This window comes from Hyalella azteca, unplaced genomic scaffold, assembly GCF_000764305.2.
Source record: "Hyalella azteca isolate HAZT.00-mixed unplaced genomic scaffold, Hazt_2.0.2 contig2238, whole genome shotgun sequence".
NCBI classification, from domain to species: Eukaryota; Metazoa; Arthropoda; class Malacostraca; order Amphipoda; family Hyalellidae; genus Hyalella; species Hyalella azteca.
The window spans coordinates 174,427-199,967 of NW_025932521.1; the positions used below are offsets into that span (position 1 = coordinate 174,427).

Sequence of the window (25,541 nt, forward strand, 5' to 3'; positions counted from 1 at the left end):
ATTTTCGCCAGTTCGTTGCCTGACCTAGCAGCAGCAACTCCCAGGGTGCTGTTGAAGCTTCCAGATTCAATTCCACCGTATCTGTCGACACCTCAAGTCAGATGGTGCGGAACTTATGAAGAATCTTTGGCCCCGGTTTACATTTGGACTCATGGAGTAAAGACTTTCATGGAAGCTTAGCTTGAGCACGGTCAGGACCCTGGACGCATGCGTGGGCACTTGCTAGAGTGGGTGTCGTCTGCGCCACGACTTACCTCGGTGGCACACCTGACGCTTTAGCTGCGACCATGCACTACCTTGGCCCCGGCAACTTACCTCTGCGCGAGCGTAGCCCAGCTCTAAGAATCAGCACTTCACCAGCGATTCACTGAAAGATTTTTTAATGCTTCAGGTACATCACCAATCTTCGTAGGCACGGAACAAACGGTGATGAGGCGGTGAATCCTGTTCCTTTTCACTTAAACCCGAATAATTTGTATAGCCCGTAATTTTCAATACTTTAATTATCTTTGATATTTCTAAGAATTTATACATACTTCATTTGAAAGATTTTCCCACAGTAATCCAGACCGCATCTTACTCAATATGTGTGGCGACAATTTGCGCCAGCTCTATATACTTTTTGCTACGATTTGCGAACTTGTCTCATTGATGACCTTTTATCGCATCGAGCAGAGCTAATTTTTGTGCCTTGCCTAACCACCGTTTCCAATTCTTCGGAAAGGTTGGGTAGACGCGGGAGCGAGTTGCGGCTCCTTTGTCTTCTCACGCCTGTTGAAGAGGAGCCGCTACCGAAATTAGGCAGCACACAACAATTTCGGGGAGTTGAAGGCAATTTATACCATCTTGCAACTTTTAAATATAGAAAAGATTTCTCTTGCCTCTACTCCATTCTTGTTTCGCTTGCCTTCAAATTCATTTTATAAGCTCGTACCTCACAGTTTTGTCCACAAGCTTGACAAGTTGAACATAATTTCAATAGAATAAATCTATGAATAGAAATTTACGAACATTCGAAATTTAGCACATGAAGTTTTATAATGACGTAAAGCCACACACGCTTTAAGCTTGCTCTATATTACGGGATATATTCGTCAGATTCTAAAAACAGTTTGGCGCAAAGCATACCATGCAGGCTATCAAAGTATCAGGTAATAGTTCCCGTAAGTCCTTACTAAGCCATAATCGCTTCTAAGGACACATTATCGTGGCCGCAACTTTCAGAGCGTAACCCCGGATCCTAATAATAAATAGGATCCTCAAAATAATATTAATAATGATAATGATAATAAATAAATAAAAGTCATAAATTTTGAAAACTTCGGATTACCGCCATAACCAATTTGTCGATTAAAATTTTTTTGGGGGGAGGGGAGGGAGAGGACCGCCAATAATTCGGAACATTGCAGTTTTTAATTAAGCTATATAATGGGGAGTGGTTGGTTAGAACTAATCTATTATCAACTTTAAAACGTTTCTCATCAGTGAAAATACCAACTTAAGTTGTAGGCGAGATTAAAAAATAATTCAAATTGGTTTAGTCGTAATTTTTAACAGATTGTTAAAAACGAAAATAACTTCCGAATACATTGTTTGAACAATCTTTTACACTTTTTGAGCGCTACTACCTAATTAATAAGTGCTTTAATATAAGCGTCATAAATGAGTAAGATTGACGGCATTCTCATTATTCAAATTTTTTGACTAAAAAATAACTTAGACCCAAAGTACCCCACTCAGTAATGCTTCATCTCACAATTATATTTTCTAAATTAATGAACTTCACGTAAAAAATAAATGAACAAACTCAAGTACACTCTTCTGCCAACACCACCAAGGAGTACTTGACGTTCTTAACTCGGTAGGTGGGTTGAGAAGGACAGAGTTCTAAAAGCACGTTCAGTAATCCTAGAGTGCCAAGCCAAAGCCGCTTACAACACGAATCAAAGGCTTGGCTGAGTTACTTAATTTCCCGCTAGGAAACTTTTGTATTCAGAAGCGAGGAGGCAGGGTACAAGTAAAGCAGCAGCGACAGAGAGCATTAGAGTTTGGCCGGATCAAGTGTCCTCGCGTAAATGATTTACAAGTCGAGCACGAAATTTTTTCTGCAACTTAATTTATACTCATTTAAAATCAAGAAAGGCAATTTTCTTTACCGTATGGTGGAAACGGCTCAATGTTTAAAAAAAATAAAAGTCGCTTAGTGGAACTTCGTGAGATCAGTCAATGGTATTAGCAGGCCATTTTAATCCATGAAATGAAACGCACTGCCCAAGTAAACTAAGTTATGCAGCAACACCAGATGGCCGTGAGAAGATTTAAACTGAAGCCTGCAGAAAATCTCCGGTGCAGTAAAGTCATCAAAGAGCTTCATTACGAGCAAGAGACACTAAAGAACCTAAAGAAGTTCTTTAGCGAACCTAAGAACCTAAAAAAGTTCTTTAGCGGCAAAGCTGCCACATTGCACAGCCGTCAGCAACAGTCGGCAAAAAGCCAAAACCAATCTCAGTGCGCAATAAAAAACCCAGTGAGCATTAAAGCCATCGCAAGACGAGTCACAAGACGAGGTAGCAGTGCATTAAGCCTTCATTATTACCGACGCGATTTGACCAATGATTCCAAGTATATATTCCATGCATCAGAATGACAGAAAAATCAATAAATGAAATAATTTGAATAAAAGTCATGGTATAAGGTCATCAACGTGAATGAATGACCATTGTTAACGTGTATCTTTGAAGCACAATATAATCTGGCATAACGATATTTAACTGTTCAGGACTAAATTACTATGATCGGGAAATGAATTATGTCCCTTGAATGGAATAAGAGTTAAACGTGATGCATTAAATAAGCTAATAACAAACTTTTATTTGGACCAAAAATTAATACTTTTTGCCGAATTTAGGCCCTGAAGTAGACAGATTCCACTAACATAAGAACACGAACCGGCTTGATGGTCGTCATAATACTGCATGATGAACTCTAGTTCTTCTGGGCGGTACATTTTACAACCTCGTAAAACACTAAAATTTTAGAAAATATAGAGCAGAGACCATCAGTCTATATTAATTTTAAGCTGAACATGGCTCATTTTAGTGAAAAAATCTGCTGCTGAAGAACTTTGTTAAAAGTTGCTGCATGATAAGTGATGAATTTATCTTGGCAGCAGTCAATTGGTCACGCGACTTGAAACTACGTAGGAAGAAAATCTACGGGTCGTGATCCTGACATTTAACTATATCGGAAAATGGGTAAACGCAACGAAATAAGCCGAGATGAATGACCGAATAATGAATAAAAATTTTTTAAACAAAATTCAAACAATCAAATCTGACGTCAACACGCAACTTTATGGCAACTGATAATTAGTCAACAGTAAAAAATTTAATTGATGAGAACTTCGATGCAAAATCGCAAGATTTCATATCGACGCAGCCTCATGAGCGGAAAAGATGCTAAGGTTTTTAATAATATCTCAGCAAGAGCCTGTCATAAGAAGTGCTTGTTAATGCGAGAAGTTTGTGCAAGTGACCGATAAGTGAGCCAACAACTCTTAGTTTAGCCTTGTTAGTCCAGGCTCAGCGAGCGGTGATGAGACGACAACTCTTACGAACATAACTGCTTAATACCAGCCTTGCATGCCTCAAAAACTCAAAAGATATGATCTGTGTTGCATAAAAAGTATCATGAAGGAGATATTGAAATAATAGTATTCATATTCTCAAGCTAATTAAGAGGCCGAACGTTACATATATTTTGAGTAGAGTATATTGTAGAAAACAAATTACAAGTAGTTTTGTTTCTAATCCTCTTTGTTAGCACGAATGCATGGTAGCCATATAATTAAGCGCATTAATTTGGAAGCCTCATTACAAGTTATGTTTTAGTAACTAGAGTATAGTATTAAACTTACGTTGGTTGCAGTTGTCGCCGGTCCAGAAGGAATCGCAGACACATTTGGAGGCGTGGAGGTCGTAATGTCCGTGGCTTGAACAGTCCGGCAGACACGTGAAAACTTTGTGGTCGACCTGAGAACAATTAAGGCCCGTCCAGCCTGCTTGGCACAAGCAGCGGCCCTCCACACAGCCTCCGTGACCACCGCACGTCGGGTCTTCGCAGTCAACATGGCACAAGCAGCGGCCCTCCACGCAGCCTCCGTGACCACCGCACGTCGGGTCTTCGCAGTCAACTGCATTGGGTGGGATCGATAAATGAGTTATTCAGTGATCCAGGACAGGTCTCTACAAATCTTCACTGCTGCCTTGCCTTGCTAAAGTGACGATGCATGGCGGTCATCGCCCCATAGATTACCTTCACAGTCAAGCATTTAGCAAAATAGTTACTTAAACAGATTACAATAAGACATCTTATGCAGCAGCACCAAATTAGTATAGTTGTACGTATGTCAATAAATTTTAAAACTATTTGCCGTTGATACCACACGACGATGAAATTCGACAGAATTCTATTTAAAAAGTTAATTGCGATATTAAGTATAAATAATATGCATTTAAAAATTACTTTTTAAAACAACACTTCTAAAGAGGTTAGTGTCTCCGATGTTACACATATACAATTAATTTCTTTATTTTTATATGTTAGAAAAATTATTTGTACATTTTTTATATTAAAAAAAATATTTACAATTTTTCAGTTGGCAATTGATTCATGCATTGTCTCCGACTTTACGAAAGTGTACAAATTTTCAGATCGATTGGACAAGAAGAAGTGTGTTAAATATCGATAACAAGATTTGTAGTAGACAAACAAACAAATAAACAACAAGAAGTGAAGTTAAAAAGAAGGGTTGTAAAAAGGCAAATAAGCATGGAGCAAAGAGATATATTCTAGAATTTTTCGGTAGATGCCCATTATGAGTGTGACACGCTGATGAAATTGTAGCTACCACATACGAGAAGTCAAGAAGGATAATGAAACTTGGATGACAAGAATTTCGTGCAGGTTTAGCGGTTGCCACCAAACACAGCGCGTTAGGTAGGAGGCAGAGCAGGGAGTGCCTGCTCGCCACGGTCAAGGGATCTCAAGGCACCTCGGGGCGCAACTCGTCAAACAAGCGTCAGGTAAATGAGCAAAGTTCAGACCGCCCTAAACTCTTGCAGCGCCAAAACTGCATCCGAAAAGTAGGAACAAAAACCACCGAGATCGTGGAAGCAGAATATAAAAAAGTTAACAGCGTCGAAAGATGATGAAGTAAACAGTCCAGACTTCGGACGAGTAATGACTATAAAGGAAGACTCAAATATTACAGAAAACGTACAGAGTTAACTTTATCGTGCATACATGCAGCATAAAAGCTGCATACTCGAAGATTACAATCGCAATCAAAAAGTTAGTAATTACATTCCCGAAAATAGAACGAGAAAGTCCAGCGAAAGATGCAGAGAAGTAAATAGGCTCTAACTGCCGTCTTTCTTTGCTCCGCGGCTGTGAATCTCGCCTTCAGAGGAGGAAAACTTGGGGCATTCATCACAAACTTTCTAAATGGGAACTCATTTTTAACGCGTCTTAAGGACACGTTTAATGTATTATTTGGGGTATCTTTTAACCTTAATAACCTCGGGTGCTAACGTACGTAGTAAGAACATTACGCGAGTGTAGGGAATATTTTCCTATGCTTGAATTATTGAGCTGTGCATTGTGAGAGAATAGACTTTTTTGATAAATCGAGAGTTAATAAGTGATCTAATGTTTTATGAGATGAATTCAATTCAATAAACAAGCGGGCAGTAGTGGGTGATGGAGTTTGGTATTGGAACAAATGGTTCATCAGGATTTGGTAAAGTTCAAACACTGAGCGTTATTCTATACTAGCAATAATTTTTTGTTTTCGTTGCACACAACGAACAGCTTCACATCAGAGACTCGTACGTCAAAATCAAACAGCCACACTCACCGTGCTGGCAGTGTTCGATCTTCCAGCCAGGCTGGCAGACACACTCACCGTGCTGGCAGTGTTCCCCGTTCCAGCCAGGCTGGCAGACACACTCACCGTGCTGGTAGTGTTCCCTCTTCCATCCAGGCTGGCAGACACACTCACCGTGCTGGCACTGTTCATACTGGGCACACGCCTGCAGCAAGAGACGTGTGGTGTGTTAATAAATGTACAATATAGAGGACGTGACTAGAGTTAAAGCCATACTGCCCGTGACTGCTGCATAATACCGGGCACACGCCTGCAGCAACAAGCATCAATGGCGTCAACAAAGTAACAAATGGCATCATAACTGACGAGCTAGTTTTGTGACTGCCATACAATACGTATAATGAGGGGATCGACTTGCATATAAGGATGGACTATAAGGATGGATCGCATTATGGACTATAAGGATCGCATTATATCGTATTATTTAAGGCTACTGACTGGTGGAGCAGTCGTGGCCGGTCCAGCCCTGGACGCACTCGCAGCGGCCGAGCACACACGAGCCGTGGCCCGAGCAGTCGCCCGGACACTCGGACTGCAGCTCACCGGCCTCTTCAAGCACCAGCGCGATCTGCAACATGCACGACACGTGCGCAAGTTACATGTTTATTCGTGATGTAAAATCGAATCAAATAAAAAAACAGTTAATTTATAAGTATTTATACGCGTGCAAGTTACCAGCATAAATGTAAACGTAGTTGCTGGCTAGATCTGCTTAATGGATTGGAGAGCATAATTCAAAACTTCAAATTCAAAAATTCCATTTAATTGGTAGGATTCACTCATGTATTATAATACAAAATGTAAGCAAATTTTATTAAGAAACCAGACCACTTAAATGCATTCAATCCATAAAAAATTGATAAGAACGACTCCAGTGATGATCACTGACCTGAGTTTGAGCAAGAGCGTCGTTATAGAAGGCCATGTACCACACGCCGGTGTTCATGTGGTGTAGCAGCGACACGTTCAGCGACAGCTCCCCTCCGACGTATCGTCTGAGACGTTCAGGAGGAGGCGCTTCGTCGTTGACGTAATCCAACACCGACCTATCCCCACTATTTTGATTTGAAGTCAGACTTTGTGGAGTTGGAATATGTTCGATACCATCTTGTTCTTGTTTGTCATCCCCTTTGTAAAGCCACATGGGAAAATCTTCACTAGTTTCTGCAAGCTCTTGAAGGAATTCGCTGTTGGGGGCATCGCCGAAGATATTCTTGTCCACTAGTGGCCGATCGTCGTACGTCTGAACACGACCACCAGAATTGGGGTGAGAACCATTAAAGTGATCTCCACAGTCGTATGTTCTAGGGTGTTTCTTATGGTGCGGGTGGTGATGGTGCTTGTGGTGTTGATTACGATTGCGGTGGTGAATGTTTATGTGATTATGGTGGTGGGATTTACGATTTATATGATGACCGTGGTGTTTCGAAGGACCGTTATTAGAGTGGCTCAAAAGAAACTCGTCAAATGTTATAGTTCGTTTAGGCGTTGTAGAATCAAAATGATCTCTCCATTGGAAGCGGTCATATTCTTCTATGTGTTCTTCGTGAGTTGGGCTCTGTCAGTGGAAACAACAGCAGCCAAAGTCAGAGAACGAGAAGCTACGTGTTACTAACTATGAACGAATTTTTGTACTAAGACTTATAAAGCGTACTAATAATATTTGCTATAGATATAGAAGAAAAAAAGCCCATGCACTACATCATTCAAAAACAAGAAGTGACGCAAAACTTACAAATAAAAGAAGATTGAATCAATTTTATGTAATCACAAGTATTCAGAAATATATTTCAAATCCATTTTAACTATTCACAATGTGAATGACGAAAAATTCATGGGTTTTTTATTTCATAATTTTTCATTTTTCTCATTCACAAAATAAAATGAAGAAATAACGTGGACACTGACCGAGACAGCGGCGTCTCTGCGCATGCGCGTCGTCCGTCCACTCCGAATAAATTGGACGAAGTCGTACTGTGTGATGGAAGGTGGCACGTTGCGACGACCGTACACAGCCAGGTATGATGACCGAGGTACCGTCAAGTTGATTCTACAGAGAAAAAATTGTTTGATTTGAGTAGAAACTTGATTTGGGGCATGATATGCGAGTGCATACAGGTAATAACAATTGGAAAAACGATTTTTTCAATACCTATGCTAGAAGCTACATCATTGCTTTCAATAAGTTTACACTTTTAGCTACAGTAATCACGGTTTATCACGTGACTTATTTTTTTTAATTCGCCTAATAACAAAAAATACAAAGAAATAAGCCTCCCAGTCGAATATAACGAATAATTATTCATCAATGGAATTTTTCACATAAAAAATGTTCACAAAATGAGAGTATCTAGAAATAGTTTTGTTCTAGTCTAGTTTTCCAGTGATTGAAAATATGCTAGAAAACTGGTCTCGAGTACACGGTGGCTACCAAATTTTTGCCGTTTCCGGGACTAGCACGATATGTAAAAACATAAAATGCAATTTTTTTCATTATATGCTCCAGATACGAAAACAGAATTCAAAACTTGTCCTCAATATGGAAACAGCATAAATATTTGTTCATTTTTTACATAACCCATCAAGTTGATTAAATTCATTTTCTCTGCTGTCAAATGCACCTGCAGGATGCATTGACAAAACCGGATGCATTGACAAGACAGGATGAATTGACAAGACAGGATGCATTGACAAGACCAGATGCATTGACAAGACCGGATGCATTGACAAGACCGGATGAATTGACAAGGCCGGAAGACAAGCTGCGCTAGATGCATAGACAAGGAGGCCCACCTGACAAGCATGGGCTGTTTCACTTCGAACTGAACGTTCCAGAAGTCGTTAGGAGGAACAACGGAGACGTAGCGCCTGTTGAGGAGCTTGACGAGCTCTGAGGTGTCGCCGTTAACGCCTCCTAAGGCGCCTCGTGGTTTCTGCTGCTGCGCCTGCTTCGGTTGTTGTTGATGTTGTTGCTGCTGCTGCTGTTGTTGTTGTTGTTGTTGTTGGTCTCTTGGGTGCTGCTGATTGGGTGGATGATGCGAGGACGACATGGAGGGTGCAGGAGAAAAGTCTGAAAGAAATTAATAAGGCGAGGGGATTAATAAGATTGAAGAAATCAACATTTTTTATAATATTGAGAGGTGAAATAATAGAGTATAGATTGATTTTTCTTCTAGACGAAGGAATCACTATTACGAATATAAAGCATTCGTGTTAATCGAGTCATGTTGTTGAAACTCAAGCAACGGCTATGAGCGCCAGCATATTGACTATTACTTTAGCTAAACTAAAAATTATAAATTATATTAATCAATAACTAAGTTATTACGTACGAGGAGTATGGGCAGGAGCTTGCGTCGTTGGTGGCAATAGAGCGGCTCCCTCGCCCGGCCTGAAGACGCCCTCGTCTCCCTGCACCAGAATGCAGCCCTGGCAGCCAGTCGCCAGACTCGCCGCCGCTGCAACAATTAACAAAATAATGCGGCGAGCTGTCGACTCCAGACCTCACGGTACACGACTTCCAGGTACAGTGCAATGCAACCGTTTGATTTGCAAGAAGAATGAACAACTATAGACCTACTACCGTAGGACAAATAAGCACAGTAGCAGGGATTACAAAGTGATCCAACTTACTGGCAAAGTAAGCTCACTTACTGGCAAAGTAAGCTCACTTACTGGCAAAGTAAGCTCACTTACTGGCAAATTAAGCTCACTTACTGGCAAAGTAAGCTCACTTACTGGCAAATTAAGCTCACTTACTGGCAAATTAAGCTCACTTACTGGCAAAGTAAGCTAGCAGAGCAGCGAGAGCACAACACACGACGGCGAGAACGATGGCCGCACATCTCCAGTTACAGGTCTTCGTCCAGGACTTGCCCCCTCCCAGCGACAGCCCTCGACCTGTGATGGAGGCAGCGCGAGATCCCAGGTTGTTGCGCACTACAGGCAGCGCCACGAGGGAGGCGAAGCCACCACCACCTCCTCCGTTGCAGCTTCCTTGCTGACCGAGTGCAGTCTTGGTGGATGACAGAGTGCCCAGCGTGCCCAGGAGTCTACAGAGGATGAGAGTGGAATGTTCAATACTTGCTGGACTGCATAGGCAGAACTGTAGCTGCACTCGATACGATTACAGTGATGAAAAATATTGCAGTCTGGCGTAGGTTAATAGGAAGTTATAAAGGATGTGCTTTTCAGGAGCATGTTACTGTTTTTATTTTTACTAATTGAATGATGAACGTGAAATTGCTGCGTTCGCAATGCTTTCACATTCAAAAATGAATAATTTTGCTGTAAAAATTGAAAATTACAATTGATACGGGCGCTATTTTTAGATATTCTTCAAAGGCACGGGTCACTTGCAGTGTTAAATCGACTGTCGTCTTTCGACGTAAAATCAATATTCAATCTAGGATTAAGAAAGAACTACAATTATTCATTGAAGTGATGGGTAATATTTTGCTTAAAATTCGTAATACAAGAGAATCTTTACTGGCGGCCGCAGACAATGGCATAAATTTTAGAGTTTGGTCAACGATAAACGGTTTCTTGCATACTCATTTTTGATCTACAGATGACTTTAGTCACATCAAGCGATCATTGACCAAAAAAAATTACGACGACACAATGAGCCGTCAAATGAGGCGAAGATTTTTATAAACCCTAAGGCAAATGCAAAACCGATTAATGACAAGACCAATAAAAGTGTCGCTCATCCCGACGTAAGCAGGGAAACGTACGTAGGAACTATTTCATTATGGATGTTTCAGTTTCTGGCTTAGAAATACATACGCAGAGCAACAACCACACATTAATAACACCACAAGCAAATGTTCAACAGTATAAGAATGGTAGTTTCAATTTCTAATCGTAATAAAACGGTATCACGTCCACAAATTGAAACCATCACCAGTAAAATACATATAAATTGTTTTTCCAAAACAAAATAGCTACCCAGAATCAGTGCTGCATGCACACTGGAAACAAAAGAAGCACAAATGTTTTCAGTCCGAGTGAGACTGATAAATGCAATTTATTTAGTCTAAAAGCGTTAGTGAGCGAACTCGTTAACGTAAACCAGATAAATGGCCGAGTGAGCTCGCAATGCTAGCGAGATACTCGTACCCATCCGAAAAAATATTGCATGTTGTTGATTTAATACACTTGTATTACACGTGCGTAACATACGTCGGACAAAGGCTTCATGTTCAAGAAATACATGTTTGAATGCAGGTAATTTCTCGATTCATTGCCAATCATTCAATAATACTAAATTGTTAAAATTTGTACCTGTGATCGACCAACGTTGAAAGATTAAATTCAAATAGTGCGACAGCAATAGGATGCTTCTGTCTTGAAAAACTTCAATCATTTAATCAGTTCAAGTCATTTGAAATAACAAGATTTTTTGGAACGTTTTTGTGTCCCAAACAATTTAATCAAACGAATATTCATCGTTAGTTCGGTAATAAATACACTGCCAAAAGGTACCAACTTGTAATACCTCACTGGCAATTCAAATCACAATCATTAAAGAGTCTTTTATTTATATTAGTTTATGTCTTCTATTAATTTATATGTTATCTATGAATTGTCGATGTTTTTTTACCACCTTCAACGATGCCGAGTGATGAGGAAGAGAAAGCTGCAACATCTGAACAACAATCTGTAACACAAGCACTAAAAATAAGTTAACTACGCAAATAATTTAGAATTTCACACCGGTTTATTCCTTTATTATACAGCGGCTAATCCCATCGTCGACACGTTCAACAACGCAAGGCAAAAGGCAAGAGGGCGCGCAATACCCGAGCAGCCATCCATCCCTGGCATCTCTAGCCACGAGCGGATTGCCGTCTTTACCTCAGGGATGCAAGATAAATTCGCGGCCATGCGGCGTACATTTGCGATATTGCGCCACTACGACCACCAGGGAGAGCTGCTGACAACGCGTTCACGACCTACAAACGTCGCCACGAGAATTCTCTCCTCCAGCACCAAAATCCATGGCAAATCCGAAGCTTCAATAACCGATCTGATTTACCACGCTGACGACATGGTTTCGGTACCAGTAGATTCGAGTCGCTAGAGACACGCCCGAATAATTGAATAGCCAATTCAGGTCATTATCGGACTATTAATGGACTATCGAAGATGCATTAATAACATTACATCATTATCAGGAGTGCACATGGACTTAATATATTAACTGGCTTAGAGGAAATGAACCAAAGTGAGCGCTGTTATTTGGAAACGACCAATAATGGATCGTTTCCAATAAGTTTTCAAATTTTCACCACTAATAGAAGTTATATTTAAGAATGAATAAAAAGCGGGTATAAATATACAAACGGAAGATTACGAATACTATATTTGTTCGATCCTATCTCTACAATGGACCACAAAATTCATCAAAATCAAAATTATAAAGATGTAAAATCTTGTTCGGAGCGTCTATTTACTCACATAAAATTACAGGTGTGAATGATGACACCATATGTTGAATACGGAAAAACGAACTTAGTCAGCAGAAAATAGGTTGTTTAGTGACCCTCTGAAATTTTAGAACAAATTTACGCCGCATGAAGAATTTTCGTTAACGTATTAATTATATTATATTAACGACTGAGAGAAGCTTTTGTCAAACAAAGAAAGTACTGAGAAATATTCACGATAATGTCCGATGTCAAGTACCAGCGGGTAGTCACCTTCAGCTGGCAGTAGTTCTCATGTAACTCGGCCTAAAATTACACTATGTTGACGCGTCTATAGGCTTTGTGAGAGAATCTTTAAACATTTTGTACGGCAGCTCGTCAAGTGCGCAGCGATGAGACAGGCAATGTGGCAAAAGAGCGCGGTGCAAGAGAGCCGTTGTGGCTCATGCAAATAACTGTAACGGTGGTGGTAATGGCTCACTAGGATGCGCTAGGCAGCGCTCAGTGCCAGAACAAAAGACATTCCGACGAGCGCATCAGCCGCTGCAATTTTCACCGAAGCGCGTGCCTGCTCCTAGCTGCTCGTTCACAGGAACGATTTCTTTCCAAGCTATGAGGAAAGATGAATATTAAATAAAAAAATCAATTAAATTTGGCAATATATCAACGAAATTTTATAAGTGTTGAAACATTTTCAAAATGTGTAAATTATGAATAAGTAAAACCGGCTAGAATCCGCACAGGTTCAGGGGATTATGATTATTACTGAAATTATTAAGAAAAACGCTCAAACCGAAAATGCTAAAATCTTCGAGATTCTGATGAGCATAGACGTTAAAAATGAACATATGTACTGCAAATAGCCAAATTTACGAGACATCTCGATTAAGCGGCAAATCATACATTCTACATTGTATTCTTGCATTAATCGCTCAGTTAAAAAAATATAATAGAAAAAATCCACATCAGGATGTCTAAGCCAAGCCCCTCGTCTTTAGGTAACAAATTAGTTTCAACTTTTACAAACTTGTCTCCTCGTGCATTAATGCTATAAAGCGTACTTCTGTCTGTCTGTCTACATATGTTGATGCCCCAACTACAAGAACCTTTCTACAACATTCCTGAACATTCCTGCAAGACTTTCTTTGAATGTGATCCCGCACGTACAAAGGTCATTCAAGAGGTGCGGTTTACATCAAAGGCGGCAAGTGGGAGGCAGAGCCACCACGCTTCAAAAGAGTTAAACTTATTCAATAGTGGAACGTCGGCTCGAGTGAGGGAGCGAGGGCAAGTCTGAGGGAACTTCACGCTTCGCAGACTTGCCGCAAACATCACACGAAGCTCAGGGCGCCGCTGCGGGTCACCACGAATAAACACAACAACAAGTCCTCACAGCAGCGTATGTGCAGGTCGAAGGAGTGACTTCCATATACTCGTATTACGAGATCAGTATAAAAATTTTATTGATAATTTTAATTGTATCAACGAAACCTCTAACGCAGTAAAGACAATCGAATGAAGTTTCTGAGTTTAACCTATTGCAAACGTATAATAAGAAATGATTCAGAATTAAGCAAGAAAAAAATTATCTCAGCAGTCACACTCGTACATGATATAAAGCACTACTTAAAGTCTTCAGCAGCATCAGGCGGCAGGAAATAAGGTCATAACGAGTTGTTGCAATGACCATAAAGTGCAGGTAACGGCTAGCATTTAGCCACAGTCAATTGCAGCGTCAGATAATAACTGATAACTTGCGTGAGTAAGTCAACACTGAAGATACCACGTACAATACAATTAAAATGAAGCATAAACCTGACGCAATAAACCTGACGCAATGCCCTGTAACTTCAGTGCAATAACAACGGGAATTTTTTCACGAGCTAGCGGGAATAAAATGTATAAATATTATACTGCGAACCACAACGTATAACTTTACATAGCACAATGCCCTATATGGCCTATTTGTATGCCTGATGCCTTAGACCTGCCCATTTCTGTCACAAACTAATGTCGGAATGCGCGTGTGGTCGATATAGCAATGGGCGCACACACGACGTCTAAAGTTTTGGCCTTCGAAGTTATAATTCTGAAACATGTCGGGATTAACTGCCAACGAAATCACTGCACGAGAAAAGTGATGGATGTCACTGGAACAAATTACATCAACCGTACTTTTTCTTCAGAAATCAAAATGGAATTAGTTCTCTCTCAACACCGAACATTGGAATGAAGCCAACAAAAGGTTTGAAAACTTGAGTAAAAGTAAAACAATTTGATATAAATTACTTAAAACATTTATTTCTGAGTAATTTAATGGGAGCTGCAATCTATTCATTAAGCACACAAATTTTTTTTATTAAATTCATCATCAGAAAGGAAAAAAAACCCAAATCTAAAATACCCTCATACGACGTATGGCTAGTAAGTGTTTTTATGAGTAATGGTTAGTTCACACAGAAAAATACAAAAGCATTGAAAAATGATAGATGAATTCTGCGGAGTCCCAGCAATTGTTCCCAACATTCCGTAAAGCAAGTGAGCCAAATTCACAAATGGGCTAGAGCCGCAAACCGGAAATGACAAACCATGGCAGGGCGAGTATAATACAGAAGTAGAATACGTCCCGCCAAAGCCGGTGCATAATTGTCTTAATGGAGCATGTAACATAGTGATAATTGTGTTAATGAAGTAGAAAACATGGTATAATTGTGTTACTGAAGCAGGTAACATAGTGATAATTGCGTTAATGAAGTAGAAAACATGGTATAATTGTGTTACTGAAGCAGGTAACAGTGATAATTGCGTTACTTGAGCAGGTAACAGTAGCAAACGGAAAGAAGTACAAGAACGGAGAAGTTATAACACAGCGGTACTCACTGGGGCTGGTGGGGATGCACTTGCTGGTAATAGTAGAACTCCCTGGATGACAGAAAAAACTTAAAATCATAACAAAAAAGTGAAGCATGCCAAAAAAAATGGATTCGGTACAATCAAGATAATACGAGGATGTGATTCAGACAAGTGTTTTCACGATAATGTCGAAAAAAAAATAAAAACAGTGGACAAAAACTTGTTCGTGACCAGTACGGTAGTTCATTGGAACATATTTTGTTGATAAAAAATGTTAAGGCTTCTGCATAATAATTTAGTAGCTTCAAGTTCAACTAAGCATACCGATTTTCTGTACTACAGAGCGACACAGGTGCAATAACAATAATAAGGAAATGAAAACTTAAATGTTCGATCAAATAACAAAATAAATAGCAATAAACGAAAAATTTAATCCAAGAGGATATATGGTGGAACATAAAACATGGTCAGATTTGAAAAAAATGTCAAATAATACCTAGAATTGTTTAAAAATGAAACAAACTATAATACTCTTTGAAATATATGGACAATTTATGTAAATGAGCGCATGATGAGGGGCGAAAAAGTATCTCTCGCCATCAATGTCAAAATAGCGATTTATTCAAACGCAACAAAATCATCAAATTCCCGATGACATTCTCCACCTATGTGGTCAGCGGACACCTCGACAAAAATTATTTTTCGAGTCCGGAAGAATTCCGTGCTCAAAAATGAGCCTCGCGTGCGATCGGGCGACAGCGAAAGGGTCGAGCTGCCGTCAACAGCGACCAGGCTTGGAACGAGCATCTGGGTTCGTGCGAATTCCCAAATGGAGCTAATCAAGGGCCAGCAGGTGGCGCTGATGGACTCCATCGCCATCTGGCTCCCGGTCAGCGTTGTCCAATTTCAAACTTGCTGGTCACTAGCACCAAACGAGGGATGAGCTCGAGAACTTGTCGACGCTACAAACAACGCACCAGCGACGATCGCGATTGGTGAGCTGATAGTGCAAATGATAGAAAAAAATTGTCGCCGGAAATCGGTAAAGTTTTAAGCCGTTCGATTGCCTTCGACAAGGCCAGCGGTGGTCGCTTGTGCCAAAGAAATATTGAAGCGATGTTTCGGCGCGATTTATCTAAAAGATTTTCAGAGATGGAGTGGATAAATTCAACTGCAGTTTACCGAACATTTAAAAAGTTGTTAAATTCAAAGCTTTCACATTCTTTACTTGCCATTGATAGTAAAATGCACGTAATAAAATGTTTGAACAAATATCAATACCTCAGAATTTTTCGCGCAACAAGCTAGACATCAAATTTTTCTTATATAATTTAATTCTTAAAGAAATCAAGAATAGATTAATTTATATTAGTAATAGAGAACAAGATACTCACTGAGGAGGTTGCTGAGCATTGTTATGGGAGTAATAATCCCGGGTAGGTGATGGGGTGCAGTAGAGGGCTTGTCCCCCAGGGGACTTGTTCGCCCCGCCTCTAGCGCCGGGATACCGAACCCCATTGCCTGCCATCAGGTACTCTGGGGATCAATAAATAAAGAACTCAATGCAAGAATTTCTAAACTAAAAGGCTGCAGAAGAAGCACTTATGGAAATCGCGTGTCGCCCCTTCGAGGCTCTGCGTTTCACCAGATTCGGTCACATGAACTTAGCAGCTCAAAGAGATGTGATTGCTTACAGCGTATGATCATCTACAGCGCTGCTGGGAGAATTGCATGCATACGCAATGTAGAAAACGGCATTAGTGCGACAAAGTCGTACGAGTTTCTTTCAGAATTATCAAACACAAATGACCGAAAAAATCATCATGACTTTCAGGTAGAAAATTGTTTAAATGCTACCGAAAATAATGCTAAAAATCATGTTAAAATGTTACCGAAAATCATGATAAAATGTTCTAACTTTAATAAACATAACGTCATTTGGGTTAAAAGTTTTCTGCCAGGAATATTTCCAGCAGGAGTTCAGGAGTGAAGTTCTCGTGTATAAAGAAATCAACTGAAAACTTTAAACCCCGGCATTCATGACTTGCGCAGATCGCTGCACCGCATTTACTTCGCTCGCGATACGCGGAGAAACTTAATTATCGTGCGTCATTGAGGCGGCTGCGGCTGAGGGTCTTAGAATCGCTAACTGCAATCCAGCCTCTACAGAAATTAGAGCCCACAGTTCCCGGTTGTGAAAAGCGGTTTTGCGTGAAGGTTTTGCATGACGGTAGTGAATGGCGGTTGTGATAACGGTCGTGATAGACGGTCGATCGTGAGTGAAGGTCGTGAAAGACGGTCGGGAATGAAGGTCGTGAATGACGGTCGAGAGAAATAGTCAAGAAAAAGACATTGGTGAGAGTTTCTCTTCATTGGTGACGTTTCCCTGCAACTCGAGTGTTCTACATTCAATATCCAAAAGGGCTGTAAACGCGAACACAAAAGTTCGAGTATTACGACGCAGCTCTTAACAAAATGAGAGGAATTAATAACAGAAACAAATTCATCTCAGAAGAAAACAAGCGAAGTTCACTAAAGTCAATACATTGCATACAAATTTACCGTTCAGACACAAATGTGAATGGCATATTCACGATCGACAAAAATCTGTCAAAACTATGGGAAAGTCTACGGTATTTACTTCGAGTAAATCGCAATCCTACACCAGAGAAAGTCTCGGGACTTGCCTACCAGGATTTGAGTATATCAGCAATTCCGAAAGAAAAAAAATACTCATCAACGCAGCACGCATGAAAGAAGATGAACTATTAGGATGTTGACGATAACTCATAAATAATGAACAACATATGAAGAATCCTAAACAGAGAAATTTACAATTCAAGCGTTAAGAAGAGCTTTTCAGTAATTCAGTCGCCATTCATAACCCATTCAAAGATAAATTAAGATGCACCAATCATTTTAAGCTGGTTAAAATGCAATAAAACCATGTCGATAATCATAAAAGTGAAACTCATTCCCAGTCATTAGTTCTGGCTCTGCTAGCATCCCTGAAATAATAACATACATTCCCTATAATAAATTACCCGGAAGCATATGAAAAAATGTTAAGCTTAAAATAACAACGATCTCACTTAAATTAGAACATAATCTGTTCGACATTAACAAAATAATGTCAACTGAATAATTGAAGTGTCTGATACTAAATTATTAGCCATTAAAAAACGCAAGCGAGCGAAGATAGCTAGCAAGAACAACGGGAGCAGCAAGCGTGCCAAATCATAGCATTCCTTGAATTGTGGGCATTAACATTAAGTATTTAGGTTTAGTCCGCATGAGAGTGAATCTTCTTTATTTTACGCTTGAGAGTAAATCGAATTTAAGAAATATTGGATCAGAGTAAACATTATACTTCAAATATTGGAGTGCAGCGCTGATGCGAGCTTCAAATTGTGCTGGTGATATTGAGAACAATTCTATGTCAGTTCCAATGTATCAAGCCCGATTAAAATTAGTGCGCTGCGTTTGATTGAATCTCTAAATTCTCCTATCGTTTCAGAGCTGATAGCGTAGAAATGGGCGTCACATAAGCTGTTCATCGGAAAATCCCATAATAACGTTATTGAGAGAACTATTTGATCATAACAAAGGGAAATAGTAGAAATTTAATCCAAATAGAAGCACGACTCACCATGCGATAGAAACACCGTGTTCTGTGGTTGCTGGTATCCATCCTCGGGTGTTGGTGGAGGGTAGGGAGGATTAGGGGGAGGGCATTCAGGCCCTTCCCCACCCGAGCCTCCCCCGGGGCGCATCTCCATGAGGAGGTGGTGTGGGGATATTCGCTGCAGCACGTCAGATGGCAGCATTTCGGCGCTGCCAACCAGCTCTGTGGAAAAGCCATGAAGAACTTGAGGTGTAATCATCTTAAATTTTTGCAACTCGCAGCTAAACAAAATTCAAAGTATTCGAACTGAATGAAAACGTTATAATCCAAAATACGTATGCGGAATTTTATTGACATTTTCTCTAATATTAAATTGCTAGAAAAATGGACAGCACTTCAAATAAACTCAGAACCAAAAATGCAATTTCTCGTGTCGAATTAATTCGTTTGCTCACCGCGATCCCTGATTCAGCGCCACACCGGAAATATAGATGTAATTTTTTTTCTCCCAAAATCGAAAGCGTATATTCAGCATATAAAGAATGATTTGTTAAAGCGATCGGCCAGCATGAAACGTTCAATACGATATAGTCGTGATGCAACGCTCGGCAAGAGAGCAAATTACTAGGAAGCCTTTTTACGGGACCAGTTATCGGAAATTCCAGTGGGTTCCAATATTGTTCGGGATGAAAGGTGACGGAGCAACAAATTGCCTTACGCGGCAAAGTAAATTTTTTGTGCCATCCAACATATTGGTTCAGCGTCAGACTTCATACTCCATGGAAAACTCACTAGGACAAACATCGCTAAAACCATGTATAAATCCGAGCAGTTCGATCTGCAATGTGAAAAATTGTGCTATCTCTGCTCACGCTGCACAATTTTAATGTCAACTGTGTTGTTGAGACCACGTCGGTGATTGGATTGCTCAGAATCTTTGCGAATACTTTAAATATTTCATGGATTCAGAATATTGAGGTGACCAACCGGATCAGAAAATAAATAAAATCCAAAATTTTATATGTACGCGAGATATTAAAGTATGAAGTATGCTCTTGTTTCACTACATATAACTTGGAAGCGTTGTTCACTGCAATTCTTCAGCTATTAGATACACTTGCAGGCAACGTCCAATTATTGTGTAATCATTATTAACACAAATCGCATTTCGGAAAACCATGTCTGCAAAATGATACACGACAACAAGATAGGCATTGAAACTTTTAAATCGTTCTAATTTCAAAGCAGAAGAGGAGCAGGAATCGAGCTAATAAGAAAAGTGAGAAGACAAAGAAAGAAACTGTGGCGTAGGATCTCGGGTATAGGCGCAGTAGCTTCGTTTGGGAGAGCGTACCACTCGCAGCCTGAGATGGGGCGACAAGAATCTTAGAGTCTCGTTAGGCTATTATATAGGGCGAATATTGCTGGGGGTAACAGTGTCGGCAACCATTAGAGGGGGATAGAACGCAAGCGCAATATGCAGTGCATGTCGCAGCCTTCAGATGATACACTGTCGCTAAAAGAGAGGTCGTCGTTTCTTCACTTTCTCTTTGGCATTTCAAAAACGAATCACAAGAAAAGAACTATATTGTAATAAAGTAAATAAACAATTTAGATAAAGTTTTTGATGGCCTAAAATGTCGTTTAGAAGCGAGTTTTCTAGTAGGCATTGTGACAGGGTGACACAAACGATTCAATAATTTAGGCTGGTTAGTCGAATGTTTCAGGCATTGTCTTGTAATTTGTCGTAAAATTTTCTATTTAAACTGACCAAAATTGCAAGTAAGAAGTATAAACGTCTAACCATATTTGACAGATTTTCTCATTTAGATTAATTAAGAAGCATTTCAGCATTGATGATCAGAAAACTGGTTAATCAAAAAGCGAACTTAAGTAACTAAATCTTGGTACAATGTCCATCCAAAGATGACAACTGAACTTACGGTTATCCAGCGCCTGCATTCGAGCCCTGAGGCTGGAGTTGATGTCGCCGCTCTCTGCGTAGGTCGTGTCCGAGTTGTTGTCTGAAGACGACACCGAGGTCGGGATGCGTCGTGGGTTTGGTCTCCTCGAATCGAACTGATCATTGTTAGAGCTGGAGTAGGAATTGGAGAAATATTCTGGCGGTAGGAGGTTGGGATTGGCGTACTGAGGACCTCCACATCTGTACTCTGAGTCCACGTCACCCGGAGAGGTGACTGGAGTGACACCACCTCGCATGGAGGAGCCGTGGTCTGGGTAAGAAAGAGAAATAAAATTATTGGGAGTTCCTACCAAATTTCATCTTACCAACTCAATCTCAACAATTGCAAAGGAACTTAACCTTTTTCAAACTGCATAATTTTACAACGTTATAATCGTACGAGTAGGTACGGTAGCATCAATGCAGTCCGAAGAGGGTGAAAAAAAAAGGAAATGTTGAGCTAACAAAGTAAATTCTTCAAGAGCTCTGGTCGACCAAGACAATAATTAATAATCGAATTAATACATTTCTAACGAATAGGCAGAAATTATGATTGAAATAATACTGAAACAATGGTAGTATAGAAGCATGATGATCGATTTGCTTGAATATAATCATGAACACAGCTGCCATTTAACCGAACAAGTTACTGTTGTTGAAGGTACAGAACGATATGAGCGCAACGGTCGTCGCCAGCGTACAGAGAGCGATAAGGGCGGCGCTGTCAGAAATGCTCGTTTTTGTCCAATAAGAATGACCTCCCTTTCGCAAGTGTCAATTTACGCGCCCAATACCCAACGCCTTTGATCTCGCTACTTTAGGCCATAATAATAAACATGGATAGCGGCCCCCTATCTGGCCGCTATAGCAGGGATATTGGGTGCCCTCTAGGCGGCCTATTTAGATCCATTTCCAGGTCCATTCTTTGGCACCGCAGGAGCGCTCTATACGGTCGACTCGAGCGCGACTCACGCACCTTAGTTTGCAGCACTTATAAGGTTTGACTTTTGATCCGGTCTCCGGTGTAATGATTGTTCAATGGATATATTACATCAACATATATTATAGCAACAACTTCAAGTTTAAACTTATAAACATATAGATAACGCATACATTTATCTTCAAAGTAAGAGTTTGTTATAACTCGGTTATACAATCATCAAGTTTTACTGCATTTCGTCTCATTTAAGTTCCTTGCGATGTAAAAAGAAGAAATCCAACGTAATAAGTGATTTAAAACAATTTTTGTCCAAGAATGCTAGATTCGCGCAAAAACTAGTATCATAATGTATGTAAGTAAATAAACTTTTATATGCTACAAATTGAACTTAGCACACCTGACCTAAACGGCCTAAAAGTACCCTTATATGCGTTCGAGGAACTCGATACACTTGCTTAACAAAAGTATATTGAAAGACGTTAAAATATCGTACACCAGTACAAAAATTTAGAAGATCTATTAAAATTCGACAGTAGTTTTGCTGTGTCTGAAAAAAATGAGGCCTTGAACGTATAAAAGGGCTATTGTAGGGGACACCTCAAACAATGAACGAAAAAGCTCGCCTTAGGGAAAGAGTAAGAAATTGTGACAACGGCCAACAACAGGAAACAATTAAGAGGGAGAGCGAGGGAAAACGTTCCAAACTACGGGGTTGAAGAGAAGGGAAGAAGCCTTCATGAAAGCTCAAACTGCCTTTCCTCCACAGGACACCGATTGCTGGCGGCAATCTCGACCCCTCACGTCATCTTGGAATTCAATCTAATAGAAAATCCAGGGAATTGGCATATTTGACGAGTGCCGCGTCCTAGAAGCAACCTCCAAATGGCAATATCGCAGACCTACGAGAAAATTAGTGCATAAGAAGAAAAAGGTTCAATCTAAACTTAGAAGCTAAAAATGTTTAAAATAATAATAGATTAACTTTCATGGTGATTGGACAAGGCCGTCTTTACCAGCTACTGACAGGAATTCGTGCACTGCAGTTTCAACTCATTGTTTGCGATGCCGACTTGCATATTCACACGAAATAATTCAGAGTGCATAATCGTGATAATGTTAAGATAATTTTAGGAAATATTATGAGAGTGCATTAGCAATACAGAAAGTAGAACCCATCTGTTTAGCAGTATCGGAGAAAGTATTAGAATCTCGTCAAACAACCTACAGATCTTACATCGCCGACTGCGACTACGGAATTATAAGCTGGCAAATCTGACGTAAGCACATCTGACTTGAAGCGGAAACTACTGCATTTCAATAAGCTTCTATCACAGTGTATACCGAGACGGTGTATAAATATCGATAAGTATCGAGACGGTATATAAATATCGATGGTATATCACAATTGGAATGAAATTTCGAGAAAAAATGCTAAAAGAACATCTAAGGAATTTTAGGACCACAAAATATTATGCTCAACAATAGAAGAAAAAATTACTTTTAAATTAACTACACAGAATTAAAATGAATCTACTAAATGAAATAAAAATTCATGTTACAAATCGAAAGAAATAAAAAAAATCCCTCTATTCGTCTAAATTAGTTTCTCACTGTAGGTAGGTCCATCATGAGGAACGTAACTTCATTCCTCACTAAGAAAAACCGAAGTGTAAGCCATTTGGTATTGGTATGCCTTAAAATAGTGCACCCCGTATTATATACACTAAGCAAATGACGGATCCGAATGTTCTTCGATGGATCCGTAGTGGACAGCAAGGTCACAATGACACTATATATATGTTCTGTCACAAGAGAGTGGATCAATATAATGCATGTAGTCTCTCACTTCTCACTATTCACTGTTCAAGACTTCACACGAGCCAGGCAGTCACTCTGCCCTATCCGTCAGTCTCATATTTATGGGCAGTTTATCGTCAGTGAAGCAATAAAGGAAAACATGTCTCGCATGCAGCTGAGCTTCAGTAGATTTGCAAGCCTGAATTCTGGACCGAAAAGTAAGGTTGAGAAGAACAGAATCGTTCCTGTCCAACAACAGGCAATAAACTGAATAGTAACAGCAGTTGGAAGGTATGTGGATCATCTGTCTATTCTCTCAATATCAAAGAGGGCGCTCAGATAGTAGTAGTTCAGTAGCGTTTTGCACTTCATTTGGCAAGCGCAGAATCTCCGCAAGCACTAGATCAAACAAAGAGCCAAAGCTAAGGTCTGGTGCCGAAATGTTTGGAATAAAACGAATTTCAGCGTCGCGGAAACATTACACATGCATGACAAGGAACGCCCTTTCGGTGCTGTGCTTTGTTCTTGGAACTCTGCTTCATTTCTATCTAGCGGTTCTGGCCTCAAATCGCTGGCATCCGAAAGGCGTTCCTCAGAATACCGAGCGCGCAAATCTGAGCACATCTCTAAGGGTAATCTGATGCTCGGGTCGACAGCTTCCATACACGGCGAGCAGCAAAGCCATGGCTCTCGCACTCGCGCGCCACATCGCAATGCCGTGCATGCTTTTCAGTAACGTTCTCCGGAGCGCCAAACGGACACTTTGGCAGACACCTCTTCTGGTAGACAAGAGCTCCGTGGATTTACAGACGCATCCATGCCCAGTTTTGCATAGCAGTTATGGCAGTTGTTGAGGAATTTTATGGCTTTACGAGGGAAGTTGACGAATAGCAATGCGAGTATTGAATACTTGGGGAATTTCCTCTTGAACTTTTTACAAGTTCTTGATAAGGATGCGTGAGGCGGAGAGTTTGCAAGACAATCGCTGCATTAAGACGAGTTCAAACGCATTGTTTGAGCGAGCGCACGAATTTGTAAAGCAAGATTTACATCTGGACATCTGGGGTAAAGTGGAACTATGAACAATCAATAGTTTTTACACATTTAGTTTGACCCTCCTGGTTTCTCAAAGCTTAATTGCAAAAAATATACAAGAAACTGATTGACGGTAAAATATCATCAATAAAAATTAAACTCGTGTAATTTATATTCAAACCCCAGGAATCTATCTTGTTCAACCAATAAATTGTGAGGTTGCCTTTAGAATTCATAAAATTGCCTTGTAACCCGAAAAATTAATTTCACGTGTCTCCAAGCTATCTCTACTAACCATTTCGAACCATACTGACTGACATACCTAAAAAATTGGAAACCAAACCACACAAGGCAAAAAATTGTCATTTGCCTATATTGCATAATAAGAAACTCGAGGTCCTAATAACACATGACAGAACTACGTTGTAATTTTTCCAACGTATTCATCATACGCATGGGCAAAATTTAATGAGACATTTAGCAGCAAAGGTCTGCTGAGCTACATCACGACACGCGCCTTGGTGCTGTGTATGTGTCACAGCCACTATAATGTAGAGGCCTGTGTGTCACCAGTGTCGTCCTGTTATTGCACCTCTAACTTACACCTAAACTTGGCGCCATTTGCACGGCACGTTGCACCGCCACATGATGTACGACGCACCTTCAGGTGCTGGCCAAAATCCGCCCATGACAGAGCTGTAATTGCCAAATATGAAAGAAGAATTTAGATTTTTTTTTAAGAAAATCTCAAATATTTGTTACATACCGTCTTGTTACATTTTTAAGCTTGGATGAACTCGAAAGGAGTACGTGCTTAAAAGCATACATACTTATTCTTTAAGTAACTCAAGTTAGATGTCATTCATTAAAAATTCTAAAAAGTAATTGTGAGATATACAGTGTATTTACTTATTTGTACTCTGTGAATCATACACAAATTTCACTGGCAC

The 25,541-nt window shown here is 40.0% G+C and overlaps 1 protein-coding gene across 1 annotated transcript in view; it reads right to left on the reverse strand.

Moving 5' to 3' along the window:
- LOC108679429 (teneurin-a) overlaps window positions 1-25,541 on the reverse strand; it is a gene marked incomplete at its 5' end in the record, with an annotated part of 81,290 nt that overhangs the window by 52,595 nt on the left and 3,154 nt on the right. Inside the window, 13 exon segments of the mRNA XM_047885510.1 lie at window positions 3,917-4,192; window positions 5,918-6,092; window positions 6,142-6,197; window positions 6,386-6,515; window positions 6,837-7,505; window positions 7,856-7,997; window positions 8,741-9,017; window positions 9,280-9,405; window positions 9,728-9,999; window positions 15,259-15,300; window positions 16,626-16,767; window positions 18,881-19,078; window positions 20,800-21,090. Of these exon segments, the coding sequence (XP_047741466.1) occupies window positions 3,917-4,192; window positions 5,918-6,092; window positions 6,142-6,197; window positions 6,386-6,515; window positions 6,837-7,505; window positions 7,856-7,997; window positions 8,741-9,017; window positions 9,280-9,405; window positions 9,728-9,999; window positions 15,259-15,300; window positions 16,626-16,767; window positions 18,881-19,078; window positions 20,800-21,090 (2,796 nt within the window).